The sequence below is a fragment of the Pipistrellus kuhlii genome, unplaced genomic scaffold, assembly GCF_014108245.1.
Source record: "Pipistrellus kuhlii isolate mPipKuh1 unplaced genomic scaffold, mPipKuh1.p scaffold_m20_p_2, whole genome shotgun sequence".
NCBI classification, from domain to species: Eukaryota; Metazoa; Chordata; class Mammalia; order Chiroptera; family Vespertilionidae; genus Pipistrellus; species Pipistrellus kuhlii.
In genome coordinates this window covers 177,802,243-177,819,781 of record NW_023425515.1, presented here as the reverse complement: position 1 = coordinate 177,819,781, position 17,539 = coordinate 177,802,243, and the positions used below count along the sequence as shown (strand labels likewise).

The window sequence follows — 17,539 nt, the reverse complement described above, 5'->3', positions numbered from 1 at the left end:
TCGATTCCGGTCAAGGACATGTACCTTGGTTGCGGGCACATCCCCAGTGCGGGGGTGTGCAAAAGGCAGCTGATCGATGACTCTCTCTCATCGATGTGTCTAATTCTCTCTCTCTCTCCCTTCCTCTCTGTACAAAAATCAATAAACTATATTAAATAAAATAAAATAAAAATAAAAAATAAAAGGTGGGATCCAGAGGGGCCCAGGCCACCCTCCGCTGACGGAGGCAGGAAGGCTGCCGGCGGCCCTCGAGCCCACCCACGGCTCCCTGCGGCCCCTCCAGGCTCCTTCCTCTTCCACAAGCCCGGGGACTGCAGGGGCAGGGGGCCGGGAGAAGGACAGGGAGCGACAACAGGGTGAACTCGGAGTCAAGAAGATTGAGGATGTGCAAAAAAAAGTACAAGGAAGCAATGTCAGAATTTGGGGAAATGAAGCCAAAGAGCGAGCGTGAGGGCTGAACGGGGGGATGATGTCATTGGGGGAGTAGCTGCTGCAACAACATATATCCCAGGGAGGCTCCGAGGAGATGAGGATGGAACCCTGTGGGAGCCACACACGTGCAGCCATGAGCTCAGCTCAGCACAGATCCTCACGCCCCTCTCTCCTGCCCCCTCTCCTGCATTCCCAGCAAGACCCGACTGGCCTCAAACCCGTCCTCCGGAGACACCACGCTTCACCGTTTGCAGTGTGCGAGGCAGCGTGGAGCAGGGCTTGTGCCCCAGGTGAGACAAGCTGCCTGGGTTCAAACCCTGGAGAGTGCGCCGCTTCCCGGCTCTGTGACCTTGGACAAGGTACTTCACCTCTCTGTGCTCCAATGTCTCTTTTAGGAAAATCAAGACAATGGTGCCGCCTTCCTAAGGCTGTTGTAAGGATTGCGGGGGGTTTTTTTGTGTGTGTGTTTTTGTTTTTAAATATATATTTTATTGATTTTTTACAGAGAGGAAGGGAGATGAGAAACATAGATGAGAGAGAGACATCGATCAGCTGCCTCCTGCACACCCCCGCACTGGGGATGTGCCCGCAACCAAAGTACATGCCCTTGACTGGAATCAAACCCGGGACCCTTGAATCCACAGGCCGACTCTCTATCCACTGAGCCAAACCAGTTAGGGCAGGATTTATACAGAAGACATCTGGCAGAGTATCCTGCATGTGGCAGGCACTCAACAGGCATAACTCGATGTTCATATTATTGTACCCGTGCTCTTGTTGGCATCCCATGCCAGCCCCTCAGGGCAGCAGGGCTGCGCCCAGGTGATAGACTGGCGTCCTCTACCTGCGGATGGAGCCCAAAGCCTTGGTTTGGACTCGAAAGCCCATCTTGGAAGCCACTGGGGTCTTTCAGGCGGAGGCCCTGTGGGGGTCAGGCCCAGAACACCCCACGGCACAGGGCCAGGTGCCCAGCGAGTGCCTGTTAGACACAAGAAACAACCCACTCCCACTCAACATGTGCCCCCACACAACAGCCCCTTCACCCCAAAGGGAGATACGTTCCCACCTTCCTCTATGGCCCGCCTCCCGGGTGGGGATTGCTACTTCCCTCATATGGCACCACCTTCCCCACCTCTGAGGCTCTCGGACAAGACGCAGGACACGCCCCCACCCTGGCCCCTCTGCCTGTCCACGTGCTGCCATTTTTAAGGCCTGGCACGAAAGACGCCTCCTCCAGGGAGCCCGCCCTGATTTCCCAACCTCTCAGTCCCCCCCACGCGTGTCCTCAGCCCTCTCATGTGCTGGCTCCCTCACCTCCCTGGAGCTTCCGAAGGTGGGGTACCAGGTTGCCAGTGCTCAGCCCCGGCCAGACGTAGAGGGGCATCAGCAAACAGAGGGTAACGTGACTGCAGGTCCGCAGCCGAGCAGGGATACGGCCCGGAGTCCTGGTCCTGGATTCCCTCCCCAGAGCTCGCCCTCTGCCCAGGAACCAGACTCGTTCCCAGCCGGGTCGGCCAGAACTTGGCTGATCGTGCCTCAGAGGCTGGGAAGAGAAGTGGTGCTCGGCGTGATGGGCAAGAAGAGGGAACCCTCACCCTGGCCCGGGAGGAACCAGACAGGCCTCCCCCCACCCCCGCAGCCCCGCAGCCCACTCTCCCTCCCCACGGGGCCACCTCCAGTCAGGCCCTGCCCTCTCTGGCCTCGGGCTTCTGGCAGTTCCTCAAATGCAAACACTGGAAGGGTCCCTGGGTCACTGGCCCGAGCTCCCCACTTTACAAACGCAGAAGTGGAGGCTTGGGGGGGGGGGGGGGGCCCAGGAGGCTGCCCTCCGTCCCTGGGCAAGCAGGAGCAGACTCACCTCTGAGACGGCAAATCTCAGGGAAGGTAGAACAAAGAAAATGAGGAAATAAAAGTGACTTACCCAGCAGCAGCTCCCTTCAACTAGCTGCCAACTAGCTGCCAGCTGCACCTCCCCCACACCACCCCTCAGCACTGCCCAGCGGGTGCGGCCTGGCTGCCCCCCGGAGCAGCAGGGATGGAGGCTGTGCAAGGAGTCGCTGCCCCGTTCACTGCAGAGCTGGGATCCGAATCTGAGTGGGAGGCAGGCCTTCCCTCCCTGCTGCTCTTCAATCCCCCCTCTCACGCCCCCCCCCCCCGAAACCTCACACACCCCTCCAGCAAGGCTCACGGACAAGATGCAGGACACACCCCCACCCCCAGCCCCCAGCACAGGGCCCTGCATACAGCTGGCGCCCAATAAGTGTGCAGAATGGATGAATCAGTCAAGCAAAAGATGGGCCCCCCAAACAACCCGGCTTCTCGGGAAGGGCAGATGCCTGCTCGCTAACTACCTCACCCTGGGATGTGACTCAACCTGTCGGGCCTCTGGGTCCCCATCTGTAAAATGGGGCGGCAATGCCTACCTCAGGGGTCATGGTGAGAACGGAGATAGCACACGTTAAGCGCTTAGAGCTCCCTGGTATACAGTGTGTACTCTCTGAGTACTGGCACCGTCACTGTCAATGGTGTCACCATCTGTGCCTATTTCCCCAACACGGAGAGTATCTTGAGGGTAGAAGCCAGGTAGAATTCAGCTGCAGACATTCCCATCCCGCCATCAACGCAGCCTGGCCCTGAGCAGGGGGGGGAAGGGGTGATGTGCAGAGACAGACACAGTTACCCACACCCCAGCCGTGGGCCCTGGGGAGGGTGGCAGTTTACGGGGCCTGCCAGATACCCGTGAAGTCAGACTACCTTTCCCCGGCTCCCCTGTCACAGCCCCCAGCCCTGCAGCCCCCCAGACCCCAGCCCAGGGAGGGCGACCGGCCGAACGAGCCACCCTGTGCCATAGTCAAACTGGCAATCAGTTTGCTGCAATTCGATTTCCCAGATCCTGCCGGTGATTGGTTCTTATTACCCTTATTAAAGTCTGGGCTGGTGACCAGGGCTGGGGGAGGGACTGGGGGAGCTGATTGGCAGGGCAGGGGGTACAGAGAGCTCTCGGAGGCCTTGGGCTGAGCTGACCCCATGGAAAGCAAGTCCACGGCCCACCCAGCAGCAGGACAGCAGGAGGAAGGGTCTAATCGGCATACGGCCCTTGCCCCGCCCCATCTTAGAAAACGCGGCCCTGAAGGGTGACAGGCCAGCAGAGGGCATCTGGCTCAGGCAGACTCCCCAACGAGAAGGGGGCCCCAGGCCTCATTTCGTGGCACAGCCTGGGGTCACCCTATGGGCTCAACAGGGGCCGCCGCCCCGAGGGCGAAGGGGAGGCCCAGCCCACAGCCTCAGGCCAGCACCCACCGGGCTCAGGACGAGGAACTCCATCTACTCAGACTGGAACACCTGCATCCCCCAGCCTCTGCCCCTTGCAGTTGGGGCACATGAAGTTCAACCCCAAGGTCAGGGGAGGCTGAGTCCTGACCTTCCTCGGGGGGCTCCAGCCCCCCCTTCTCTCTAATTAACTTCCCTCCTGCTCGCTCGCTCACGGCTCCGCCCAATTCCTGAGCGACTCCCATCTCACAAAGGCGGCGTGAGGACACGGTCAGCAATGGGACAGACTGCGTCCCGAGGAGGCGAAGGGGCAGCTGAGCCGCCGCTGCACCAGCCCCTGGCCACGGCAGGGGGTGGCACACCTCCAGGCCTTCGAGAGTGGGGATCGCCGCCCGTGTCCGTCCGAGAGGCTGGAAGGCTCAGTGCGACCAGCGCAGGCGGGCGGACCAGGCCCGCCCTCAGGTGAGAGCCAGGCCATCGCGGGCCTCAGGACGCCCTCCGTGAGGGGCAGGCTGTGGGGCTGGCCGGCTCCCACCTCTGAGCGCCTGTGCAAACATCACCGACACCTGCTGGGCGCAGTGCAGGTGCGGCGAGTGGAGCCCGCCCAGGTGCTCCCCGCAGGTGGGACACAGAAGGAGCCGGTGCTCCAGGTCCCGGGCTGGGAGGACCTCAGGCGCGGCCCAGCCCGATCCTGTTGCTCCAGACTGCGCCGCAGGCCGCCCACAGCCCCGGAGAACCATGGCCCCGGGAAAGCAGCCCCGCGAGGGACTGGAAAGTGCCAACCTGGCCCCCACCCGCCGGCTCCGCCTGGAAGTCCTGGCCCACGTCCTCCCTCCCCGGGCGGCCCCCACCCCCGGGGTTCTGCTCTGGGTCGTCGGATCATTCAAACTGGGTCCCCACTCTCCAAAGGAAAGCCTTACCCCCACCCCCAAAAGCAACTCCTCCGGTGAGACCGAGAGGGACAGGAAAAGGGCAAAACGGAAGCGGGTACGTGGGAGAAATGGGCACTTTATTACTTCGTGTTGCTCATTCCCAAATGACCGAGGCATTTTTAAGAAAGAGGAGATGGCCCAAACCGGTTTGGCTCAGTGGTAGAGCGTCATGTCTGCGGACTGAAAGGTCCCGGGTTCGATTCCGGTCAAGGGCATGTACCTTGGTTGCGGGCACATCCCCAGTGGGGGGGGGGGGGGGGTGCAAGAGGCAGCTGATTGATGTTTCTAACTCTCTATCCCTCTCTCTTCCTCTCTGTAAAAAATCAATAAAACATATTTTTAAACAAAGAGGAGATGGAGGCTCAGAGAGGTTAAGGGAACTCGCCAAAGTCACACAGCAAGGAATTGGCAGAATTGGAATTGAAGTGTCTGCCCCTTCTACTACCTCAGGCTTGGAGAACTCAAAACAGAGGGCACTGAGGCCTGGGAAGGGATCCAGGGTGGGGAGGCAGACTTCGGCCAGCTGGGGCACGGATGCTGTAGAACCCTCAGCAGCTGCTCTGAAAGGCCAGCTGTGCCCTCCACCCTCAGCAGCCAGGTAGGGGAGGGGCCAGGGCGTTTGTCCTGGGCCACCCCCGCCCCCACCGCCCAGCTGGGCCCTCCGCCATGGCCGCTCAGACTCCCCTGTAATCACAGCTTCCTGTTTGGCGCTGAGAATAGGCCTGGCCGGTGGGGGAGGGGAGCGGCCATCCCTCTGGCCAGGGCCTGCTCTGGCGCGAGAGAGGGCCGGAAGTCGAGGCTACCCCGCCCCCCTGGAATCTCGGGAGGCTGGGAGCCAAGGCAAGGGGGTCGGAGGGGTGTCAGTGGACCAATATTTCCCCGGCACTGGCCCCCGATGATCCCAGGATGTGGGGGCCATCAGAGGGGACAGCAAGCCAAGCCAGGTGGCCGAGGACCAGCCGGACCCTGCCTCCTTACAGGGGTGGGAGTTGGGATGAGTGGGAACGAAGGGGCGGGACTTGGGAGAGCTCCCGCCTCTGGCCGCCCTGCCCCCCTCCCCAGACACAGAATCGCCAGGCTCGGAGCGGCTGGGCCGGAGCCCAGAGCCACAGCACCTCCGTCCCAGCCCGCGTGGTGAGCGAGTCCCGGCACTCCGACCACAGGCTCGCCCGCCCCGCGCGGACCCCGGCACCTCCCAGCCCACAGGGACACGCCTCGGACCCAGCAGGAGTCTGCCAGCCTCGGTCTGTGCCCCCAGCCCACCTCCACCGGAGAGAACACACAGCGCCGTCCTCCTGGCCTCCTGCCCGCCCTCCTTCACTCACCCTTTCATTCATTCAAACCACCGAACTCCGGGCGGGACACAAAGCTGGCCTTGGGGGTTCGGCAAAGAACAAGGCGGCGGGGGAGGCTGCCCCTGGGAGCCCGGGGTCTGTCCAGAAAGCATTCCGACTCTTCTCCCGAAGAGCGTAACTTCCCCCGGGTCACTCCTCCTCTCCGAGCCTCCATCGCTCAGGCCAGACAGACCCGTAGGTGCAGCGGGGCCAGGACTCAAGGCTGGGCAGCAGGGAGGTGAAGGTGAGCCCCACACAGCGTTCGAAGGACCAGAGGGGACTGAAGGCAGGCAGAGCCACCCCCATCCGTGTCCCGGGGGAATGGTGGCATTTCGCATTTCGAAGCCCTCTCTCTCATCCTCCCTTCTAAATAGTCCCGTCGCCTGTGCCATGATCACATGGCCCAGACATGAGCCCCCCCCTCCTACCCCCATTTTGGGGACAGCCTGCACAATCCACAGAGAGCTCTCCTGGGCCCACCCCTCAGGGAGGCTCACAGCGGCCCCTTTAACAGGTGACCGAGCCAAAACCGGTTTGGCTCAGTGGATAGAACGTCGGCCTGCGGACTGAAGGGTCCCGGGTTCGATTCCGGTCAGGAGCATGTATAATACATTGGTTGCGGGCACATCCCCAGTGGGGGCTGTGCAAGAGGCAGCTGGTTGATGTTTCTCTCTCATCGACGTTTCTAACTCTCTATCCCTCTCAATTCCTCTCTGTGTAAAATCAATAAAATATATTTTTAAAAAAAACAAAAAAAACAGGTGACCGAGCATCACCCACCTCCAAGACCAAGGTGGGAACTAAATGAGAAAATACATGGGGCACACCTGGCCCGGAGCCGGGCGGAAAGCAGCCGCTTAGGAAACAGTGGAAACACGGTCCTGATGTGGGGGGCGGAGGCCCCAGAGGTGAAGGGACTTGCCCAAGGTCATGCTCATCAGGAGGAGAGGCAGCCCGGGTCTACCAGCTGGCTGAGCCGCGGCTCAGCCCAGCTCTGCCACTCGCCGCTGTGTGACCAGAAGCAGTCAACTCTGTGCCTCAGAGTCCTCCTCTGTAAACGGGGGTTCTATAACCCCTGCCTCCAAAGGCGATCATGATTAAATAAATGCAGGTTCTCTTATTCAGCCCTCAGAGGACAGGAGGCCGCCTCCCGAATCGAACCCTCAGCCCCCGCCGGGCCGGGCTGGGGAGATGGAGACTTCCCACGTCCCACCCCAGCCCCGTCCCCAGCCGTCAGGAATGCTCCGCAGCCCCTTCCAGAAGGACCCGTCCCTCTCCCCCCGCAGCTCCGGAGGGAGGCCCCAGCTCCAGGCCTGTGCCCGACCCGGCTTCTGGGGGAAGCTGTCTTACCCTTCTTCACCCTTCAGGTGCCCTCACCCACCCCCCCGCTGCTCTGGCACCGTCCAGAGCCCCAGCCAGAGCTGCCCGGACCCCAGGGTGGAAGGAGCCTTTTGTTTTCAAGCGGCCAAAGTCTCTCCTCCAGCAGGGCTCAGCCCTCACCACACCCCAACACGAGGAACCGGGACCGAGCTGGGTTCGCAGCCGGAGGCAGGTTCCATCCCAGCTACACCGTGTGGCTGTGGTCACCCCAGCTCAGTCCTGTAAGCCAGTGTTTGTCCCCAGTTGACAGGTAAGAAAGCCAAGGATCAGGGCGCCCTCCTCCTTTCTCCCCCTCCCTTTCCCCCTCTTCCCTTTCCTCCTCCTTCTTCTCTTCCTCCTCCTCCTCCTTTCCCCTCCCTGACCCCGGCTCCCTCCTGGAAAGGCCCATCTCCAGAGCGCTCAGGGCATGCAGGTGTGCTCGTCACTCAGGCGCTCCCTTCCCATCACCTCCGCGCGGCGGGCACTGTGACTGTCCCCGTTTCACACACGAGGCGGCTGAGACTGAAAGCACTGACCCAAAACCGCACAGCAGGTGTCTGTCCCCAGAGCCCCTGCCAGCCGGGAGCTAAGAGCAGCAGACCCTGTGGTGTGCCTGGTCGGGCGCTGGCACAGGGGTCCCTGACTTTTCATTCTTACCGCGAGAACAAGCGGACCCGAGGAAGCCCGAGTTCAGAGAGCGCTGAGGGGAAACGGGTGGGAGCCCCTGGGTGATGGACACGGTCGGTGGGGAAGGAGCAGACCACCAGGCCCGAATGAATTCCCATCCTCATGGTCCCTCACCCCCACCCCTACCACAGGCCCAGCCACAGAACGGCCACCTTGCGAAGAACAAGGAATCGGTGCGTGCAGACATTGTGTTACCAGCTTTACACGTGCACTCCTTTCATTCTCCCATTCTCCCCGTTTTACTGAGGTATTACAGAAGCGAAGGCACAGAGAGGGTAAGGAACTCGCACGAGGTCACACAGCCACCAAGTGGTGAACTCCATCACGGGGAGCGTTCCAGCACGACTCAGGCGCCCCTCCATTCCCCGCCAGCCCCGAGCCTCTCGGCTCCCATTCCCAGGACCCCCGCACACCAGGCCTTTCTGGGCGGGGCCTTGAGCACAGCAGCTGAGGTGGCCCCGGAGGCAGATGTCCCTGGGAGTTGCAGTCACGTGGTCTCTCAGAAGAGAAGACTCCCCCAAGCAGATGCCAGGACACACACACACACACACACACACACACACACACGTCAACTCACCACCATCTGCAGCATGAATGAGATCTGCTCTTTAACTGAGGTCACTCTGGAAGCCACACACACACACACACACACACACACACACACACGCACACACACGCACTCCCTTTCAAGCTGGTGGGCAGACCGAGGGGCCATCTTGGCCCTCTGAGTCAGCCACTCCCCACCTCCATGTCTCCTCAGAGGACCTGCCACGGAGGCCTCTCCCAGCCGGGACAGTCCCAGCTGGGGCTCTGCGGGTCTCACTCAGCCCCTCCTCCGCAGGCATCACCCTTCTCCTCTGGGGTGGCATCCCTGGCACTGGGCACCACCTATTAACCCTCTGCCTCCCAGGCAGGTGAGATGACACCCCTCCTCCACCGCCGGGCCCCAGGGCAGGCGTGAGGCTGGGGAGAGGCTCGCCGTCCCCCCCTCACCTGCAGCCTCACCCCCAGCCTCGCCCCTCTTCTCCTTCAAGTCAAGCCCAGCCACATGGGCCTCCAGGCCCAGAATCCCAAGGTTTTGCTTCCTCTGCCACCCAGCTCTGTGTCTGAATCACCCCCTCTCCTTCACCCCCAGATCCAGCCTCCCCCCCCATCCCCGCCTCGCTGAGCCCGCACCACACCGTGGCTGTCACCTGGCACCCTCGCAGACCCATTCCTCCCACCGCCTCCCGGGGAACGAATTCTTGGCTTTCGCTTAAGAACAAGGAGCAGTTGTCAGCGAGGGACGGGGCCTGCCCAGGGTCCCACAGCTCCAGACTCCGGCTGGGCCCCCACGTCCAAAGCATCTTGTCCTGAGCCCCCCTCACTCCGGTGCACACCGCGCACTTCCCGAGCTCCTTCCGAGTATGAAAACACACGTCCTCTCATTTGGTCTTCGGGGAGGGTATTATTAGCCCCATTTCACAGAGGGGAAAAGAGAGGCTAGTAGGATTCTGAGAGGTGAGATGAGTGCTCAAAGGTCAGATCATGAGCCAGGAGATGGGTCACACGTGTGTGACCAGGCTGAGCCGGAGGTTGTGTGGCCTTCCGGAAGTGTAGCTGAGAAAGGGACCCTCCTGCTAGGCTGGGCTGGGCTTCAGTCCCTCCCGGGGACCTTCTCTCCACACCTCACCCGGGAGCCTGGGGCTGAAGCATACAGCCACCTGCAGGTACTTCCCCTGGCACTGAGCACCCCTTCCCCTGCCCCAAGCCCCCAGGTGGGCATGGCTGGTGAGCAGCGGCTGCCCAAGAAGCAACCTCTGAGCCCTGCCCGCCCGCCTGGCAGTGTATGGGCTGGCCGGCGGAGGCTCCGGGGAACTTGCAGGGGTAAGTGGGTGCCCTGCCCGCGGGCCCAGGTCCATGTCAGCCGGAGGGGGGCAGGCCGAGTTCCTGGTGGAACCGGAGAGAACGGGCCCAGAAACCCCCGGCTCGCTCCCAGCCAGGCTGCGGCCATGTGCCCACGCGGGAACCTGAGTTCCTCAGAGGGAGAGGCCCTGGGTCCCCCTTCTCTCCTCCTCCCGCTCCCCCTGTGGAGCTGGGACAGAGCTGACCCCTCACGGCTGCTGCCTGGTCACCCGAAGGGACACCCAGGAGTCACCTCCTACATCCGCACTCCCCTCTACCTGCACACACCGCCCCTCCGGTGTGCAGGCCCAGGAGCAGCCGCCCAGCAGCACCTGCAAGCACACGGGCACCCACTCCCATGGGTGCAAGCACACGCCCACCACGGAGTCTCCCCACACGCACCCCTGCAGCACACACCGCCAGCGCCAGCAGCCACCAGCCCTGGCACCGTAGGCGCCAAGCACAACGGGTCACCCTCACACCACACACACACAGGTAGGACACGACGGCACTGCCCACCCCTTTCACCCACACGCACCCCACAGGTCCCAGCACCCTTCACCGGAGGGGGGGACACACCCTCCCTGTGTCCCTCTCCCCCTCAGGTCACCTTCACACAGTCACCTTCTCCGGGCCCCCCTACCCCCATCCAAGCTGCCCGGGCAGGAACCAAAGGCACCCCATCCCCGGGGCGGGGAGCAGCCCCCACGCCCTAAAAGTGGCCGCGGTCTGGACACACCCACGAGCGAGCAAAATCCACGTTCACTCCAGACCCGAGACACACCCAGCCCCGGCCACGCGCCCGCGCCCCCGGCCCGCCGCCCGGCCTCCCCGCGCCCCCCGCCCGGGGCGGGCACCCCGCTCGCCCGGAGGGGGCTCCCCGGGCCGCCGGGGAGGCAGCGGCGCGGGCTCCCGCGGGCCTCCCGCCGCGGAGGGTCCCGCAGGAAGGGGACGAGCCCCCCTAAACGGCCACCGGCGCGGGGTGGCCTCCCCCCCATCCCGATGCACCGCGGGGGGCGATCCGGGGGGGGGGCGATGGGGGAGGGGTCCCGGGTCCGAGCGGCGCGCGGCACTCACCCCCGCGGCGCGCCCGGCAAGCAGCAGCAGCAGCAGCGGCGGCAGCAGCCCGCGGGCCCCGGGCCCGGCCCCAGCGCCTGCCCCGCGGGCGGCCCGGGCGCGGCGCGGCGGCCCCGGCTCCATGGCGGCGGCGGCGGCGGCGGCGCCTTTGTTCCCGCGGCGGCGGGGCGGCTGCTCGGCGGCGGCGCGGCCCGGCGGCTGGACCCACCGCGCGGCTCTCGCTCGGGGCTCCCGGCTCGGCGGCCCGGCTCCGCCTCGCGGCTCCGCGCCCACGGCCGCCGCGCCCGCCGCCCGCCCGCAGGAAGCGCGCGCCGCCGCCGGGCCGCCCCCAGCGCGGGCGGGGCGCGAGGAGGCGGGGCGGGGCGAGCGCCCCCAGCCCGGGGTCCCCGCCCCCAGCCCCGGCCCCCGCCCCCCGCCCGGAGCCCAGGGCCCGCGCAGGGTCCCCGCGCCCCGCACAGGCCGCCCCGCCGCCCCGGCTCCGGCGCCCGGGCCTGGGACGCGGACCCGCCTCGCTGAGCTCGGCCTGAGGACGGGGTCCCTCGGAAGGCGCCTCCCCGGGCGGCGGGGCGCGAAGGGAAGGACGCCCCGTGGGGATGCGGGGCGGGGAACGGCGGGCTGCCTCCTTAGAGGGTCTGAGCGGATGGGTGGCACCGGCGTGATCATCACCATCCTCCCCTAAGGGCTTCCTTCGCACAGCTCCTCCGGGACAACCGCCACCCCAGAGCCGCCCACCCAGGCCCGGACAGTGGTGTCTCCAAGAGGCGGGTGCGCTGGGTGACCTCAGGTGTGGGCAACCCTCTCTGGGCCTCCTCTCCCCTTTGCACCGCGGGGAGGACTTCCCGGCCTCCCTGGGGCTGCAGAGGGAGAGCTGGGCAGACCTCGGGAAGCTCCCCACGCACACACTGACCCCCACCCTCTCCCCCTGAGCCTCAGGTTCCTGGGGTAGAAGGGAGACCCCACCCTCCAGGGCAGGTGCTGTGAGAATATGTCCCTGGGTGGCGTGGTCATCGCGCACTTGTCTCTAGGCCTTATCCCCTGCTTCCCTGGCCTACTATGCGCTTGACTTACTCGCTGGAGTCTCCCACCACCCACTGGTACCTAACCCCAGGAGGGCAGGGGTTGGGGTCACTTTGTTTGCTCTGTGTCCCCAATACCAGCTCAGGGACTGGCACATAGTGGGTGCTCAACACACATTTCTTGAATCAATGAGTGTGTTTCCCATTCACCTGAGCTCCCCCCACCCAGCTGTCCTGGGAGGAGAAGGCAGGATTTTTTAAGCTCCAACCAGGTGTGGCCCCCAAGGCCTTAGGTGGGTTATTAATTCTTTCAGCAACCCCATGAAATAGGGGGAGTGGGTATCTCCCCCTCCTTGATGGGAATCTGAGGCTGGAGGTCTCTGCCCTCGGCTCCTGTGTGCGAGGCCCAAAGGAAGGAGGAACTGGCTTGAGCTGAATCTGGAACAATTCCCCGGAGGAAAAGGGAACTGAAACCAGGACGAGTGGAGCCAGAAGCGGAGTGTGCCGGGGTGGGCCCGGAGGAACAGACTCCGGGGCGCCAGCCAAGATATAGGGGTACCAGGGGGCCCGTGGAGGAGGACCGGGAGACAAACGGAGCTGGGTTCGGGGGTGTTTCCTGAGCAGCACTGAGAGCCACGTCCCTAAAGGCCGTGTCGGCCAAGCCAGCTACCCTTTGGCAGGGAGATCCTGGAGAGGAAGGGCGGGAACCCTCCCCGCTCAGATTGAAAATCCCCTAGGAATTCCGAGGTCTCGGCCTCTGGAGCTCCCATCCCCAGGAACCTTCAGGAATTCTGACCCGGGGCCCCTGGGGGAGCTGGGCCGAGAGAGGTCCAGCGGGTGGGGATCTGGGTGAGACAGCACAGCTGGGAGCTGAGGCGCTCTGACTCGGGGTTGGGCAAAGGCCTGGGTTCGAACCCCAGCTCGGCCAGCTATGCGCTGTGTGACAGCGGGCGAGTAGCTTTGGCTCTCTGAGCCTCCGCTTCCCAGCTGTAACGTGAGACTAATGACCACAAGGGATCCATTCATCCACTCTCCAGATTTCAACTGAGTGTCTGCCCGTGTGTGCCAGACCCGGGCCAGGAGCCAGGGGGTGAGGTTTAAGGGAGCCCTTCCCGCCATTGTCCTGGGGTTCAATGCCGGTGGCTGGATGATGCTGGTAAAGGAAGGGGCCTGGGTGAGGGAATAGTCACCCCCAGAGGGGCTGCTTAGGCCCGGGAACAGGCTGCCTCTGAGGTGGCCCCAAAGGGCAGTGTTAGCCACGTGTCAGATCGGTGTCAGGAAGGCCTTGGGGATAGTTGGAGCTGGTCACACAGCAATGGCTACTCTGAGGCAGTGGCCACTGTCCTGGGAGCTGTGCCGGGCTCAGAGAGGCCGTCAGGGCCGGCTCCTGGCCGAGGGGAGCGGTGAGCATTGTCCATCTTCCCAGGTCCCTGCCTGTCCTGAGCCTCCCCTGACATCCTGGGAGAGCGGGCTGTGGACGCTTTGGGCTGGGCAGGAGCGCCACCTGCTGGTCCTCAAAGATACTGGTCACAGCCCGAAGCAAAGCAGGTCTGGGCCCTGAGTCTCATTCTGCCTCTCAACCCCTGCTCCAGCGCTCCGTGGGGTTCACATGTGTACACACCCACCTGTTCTCCAGCACAAGGTGCAGTCACACCTCCCCTCCCCCATGGTTACCTGTGCATCAGGCCCCACGCCAGCATCTCAGGTCTCCCTTCGCCTTCACCATCATGCAGGCATGCCCCCTTCCAGGCATTCCCCCCGCCCCTGGACCACTTGGGGCCTCTGGGGGGCTGTCCTGACTCCCATCAGGCAGGGCTGGTCCCACCCGGCCCAGCGCCCCAGACAAGCCCCGTCCGTGCGCTCCCCACGCAGCTGCTTTTAGTCTCCGCTGTCCCCCCGGAGTGGGAGCGCCTCAGTGTCCCCGTGGGCAGTGACCACAGACTCCGCTGAGCTGATGGGGCGGCAGGGCTCTGCGAGGTGCACACTGAGCTGCCCCCGGTGTGAAAGTGGCAAACCAGCCGAAACTGGTTTGGCTCAATGGATAGAGCGTCAGCTTGGGGACTGAAAGGTCCCGGGTTCGATTCCAGTCAAGGGCATGTACCTTGGTTGCAGACATATCCCCAGTAGGGGGTGTGCAAGAGGCAGCTGATCGATGACTCTCGCTCATCGATGTTTCTAACTCTCTATCTCTCTCCCTTCCTCTCTGTACAAAATCAATAAAATATATTTTAAAAAAAAAAAAAGAAAGAAAGAAAAGGAAGTGGCAAACCAGGCACTTTAGAAGGTGTTTTAGAAGAGGTACCCAAGCTCACAGCTGGTGAGTGAGAGCGAGATCCTGACCAAACGCGGCAGTTACACTGACACCGTGTCCCGAAGCATTTGGTGAGTGAGTTGGGCTTGGTGTAGGGGTCACACTGTCACATGGACACAGCCAACCCACAGGCAAGCCCACATGAGCCTGGGACCCAGATAACAGGACAGCACACCTGGCAGCCATGCCTCCCCTCCTCCCCCATCCTATCAGACCCCCCCCCCCCCGACCCCCCTTCCCGTGGGGCCTCCTGGCTCTAACAAGGCAGCTCATCGTTACTGCCTGCCCCCAGCGGTTCGGTCAAACAGACTGGCTGGTTGAACTCGGGTGACGATGAGAGCCAGGGTTGACCGAGGGCTTCCCCTCCGCCAGGCGCTGTCTGGCACCTGCCAGCACCGCGCCGGTTCATCTTCATCCTGCGACATGGGAACAGCAAGCGCGCTCGCCTCCCGGGGCTGCTGCCTTGAGGATCGGGCAGAGCCTGGCCCGCGGTGAGGCATTCACGTCTGCGCATCACTTCCTCCTGCTGTGCAGTCCATCCGCTGGGTTCTGGGGGGCTGGGTGATGTGCCCCAGGTCACATAGCCTCGCAGCAGGGAACTGGGGGGTCCTCACTGGCAACAAGCCCCCGTCTCCCCAGGGCGCCCCACCTCCCCCTGCTCGCTCCCACCCACCTTCTCCATCACACCGTCCAGCCTTGCTCAAGACTCAGGAAGGAGACCGGAGCCGGGTGTGCTTCTGAGAAAGTCGGGGTGAAGGCTGCCCTGAGGTCAGTGACCCCAAAATCAGGAACCGAAACAGGATTCTGGCAAACGGGCCGCCCCAACACGTAGGGCTGAGCCGACGGGCTGCCGGGAGCCTCCCCAGGGCCTGCAGGGCGCTGGGCTTGGCCTCCATCGGTGCGGCCCCCGTCAGTGGGAGCCCCCTGCCCATCCCGACGGCGAGGGTCTCACGGCCAGGCCCCCAGCGGTGTGCTAGCGGGTCAGTGAGACTGGGCGGTGTCCCCTGGGCACGGAGCTGCCAGGCACAGGGTCAGAATTGGAGCCCCGGCCTCTTAGGTTTGTGAGCTGGAGCCCAGAGCGATCCCTGAGGCCCCCGGGCAGATGTGGGTGAGACCGGAGGGAGCGGGCTGTGTTTGCGCTGAGGGACCTGTGGGCACAGAGCACGGCTGGGCTGGCCTCGACGGAGGAGAGCAGAGGCTGCAGAGGCTGCAGAGGCTGCAGAGGCTGAGGTTTCGCCCGGGTCGGCTCTGGCTCAGGCGCCGGCCAGCTGGGGGCGGGGAGGCACTCTGGCACCTCCAGCTGAGTATGGATGAGGTCAGGAGTGGGTCCCCACTCTGTAGGGCCCTGAAGTTGTACAATCTGAGGGGATCCCAATGAGGAACAAGGCCTTGGATGGGGGCGCTCTGCAGGCGAGGGGCCCTGAAGCTCAAGCTTCATCCATTTCACTGTAATTTGCCTCTAAATGGAGGCCCACAGGCCAGCCCGTTAGACCGTTACATTAGACCGGCAGAGTCCTCCGGGGGTGTGCAGGGTAGGGAGGAAGGAGCGGTGGACTGGGCAGGGTGGGGCTAACACCGCTCTGAGGGCTGGGATGTTGCAGAGAGAATCCAGCAAGCCTCGGGGTGTGGTGACACCTTCCCTGAGCCGTGGCGGGCAGGCCTTGGAGAGCGGGTGCTCGGAAGGGTCACACTGAGGCGGTGTCTCCCCTGGGAGGAGGCCTCCCAGGCCCGATATGTGGACACTCCACCTGCTCCGTCTGCCCATTTCACAGGGGAGTTCACTGAGGCCCCGAAGGGGAAGAGACTGTGCCAAGGTCACACAGCACGTGGCAGAACACGGGCTGCTCCGCCCTGCCCTGGGGGCTCTCCCCAAACCACCCCCTTCTCCTAGAGTCCAGACCAATCGCCCTATGATTTGGGAAAAGTCAGGGGAGGACCTGCCCCACTACCACGCCCTCATTCAAGCCCTCTCTGGGTCCCAGGGCTAGGGAATGGCTGTGTGGGGGTGGGGGGAACCCTGACTCAGGAGCGGGTGTTCTCTCCCGCCTCTTCCCTATGTGTGTGTGGGGGGGGGGGGCGGGGGCAGCGGGGATGTGGAGGAGGAGGGGAAAGGAAGGCAGGATGGGGAGGAAGGGAGAGGGGGGGAGAGAGAGAGGGGGGGAAAGGGAGGGAGAGGGAGAGAGGGGGACGGAGGAAGAGGAAGAGAGAAAGGCAGAGGGCACTGCTATTAGCAGAAGCCATTCTACTAACATAACCCGTTCCCTTATTCCTGGGAATCAATTGGACATTTGGAATCATTTTCCTGGAAGAAAAAATTGCCTCTAAAAATATGTTTCCTTTCTCATCTCATGCTGGGCTAGAGCCGCCCAGCTGGTGCCAAGCAGGAGAGTGGCCGGCGCGAGGGCCCCCTGGGCCACGGAATCCGAGGGAGCACAGCTGTCCTCGCGATATGTAACGTGTCCTGTGCGTGTCTCGGCTTTTTGCAATTTATAGAGACCGGCATTCCAACCCCACCCTGTCGTGGCTGAGCCCTGGGAAGGTCCAGCTGTACAGACCTGGGCACCCAGGGAGCTGGCATTCCAGAGCAGGAGATAACCCCATTCACATGGGACCAGTCCGGCCTCTGTCCCCCACCAGCTGGTGGCCCCGAGCAGGTCACTCCCCTCACCTGGGCCTCGGCCCCCTCCCCCGTAAACAGGAGGCCCACTGGAATTCCCCGCAGGGCCCTGGGGCAGGGCCTGGCCAGGGGGCACCGGGTATGGCTCTCAGGAGAGGCCTAGGGGGCTCTGGGGTCAAACCTTGTTGCCTGCCACTTCCTGCCAGTGCCCTGGGGCCTCTTTGCTCCCATTGAAGTTAGACTGAGTGACTGCTGTACCCTCCCCCCCACCTGGGTTTGAGGGAGGTAAACAAGGTGGCACCCAGCTCAGAGCAAGACCCACAGTCACAACGCCACTGGCGGTCATTCCCAGTCTCTCCCTGCTTGGGACACGCCAGGCGGGAGGTGGGTGGGTCAGGTCAGCAGCGGGCAGGGCAGCCTATGCCTCGGAGAAGAGATGGGAAACGGGCCTTCGGATCGGCCCGGGCCCGGCCTGGGTCACCCGAGGTTGTGTGCTATGTATTTGTTATCTCCTGATCCATCACGAATTACCCCAACACAGCGGCTTCAAACCACAATGACCTCTAAGTGCTTCACCCGGCTTCTGTGGGGCAGGAGTCCGGAGCAGCTGAGCGGGTGGT

The 17,539-nt window shown here is 63.5% G+C and overlaps 1 protein-coding gene across 1 annotated transcript in view; it reads right to left on the bottom strand.

Annotated features, from left to right (window-relative positions):
* The window catches only part of SDC3 (syndecan 3), a 37,462-nt gene extending 26,348 nt beyond the window's left edge, over positions 1-11,114 (bottom strand). Inside the window, exon 1 of the mRNA XM_036445185.2 lies at positions 10,976-11,114. Coding sequence (XP_036301078.1) covers positions 10,976-11,098 — 123 coding nt within the window. The 5' untranslated portion in view covers positions 11,099-11,114. The remainder of the gene's footprint in view (positions 1-10,975) is intronic.
* Between the last annotated feature and the right edge of the window lie 6,425 nt (positions 11,115-17,539).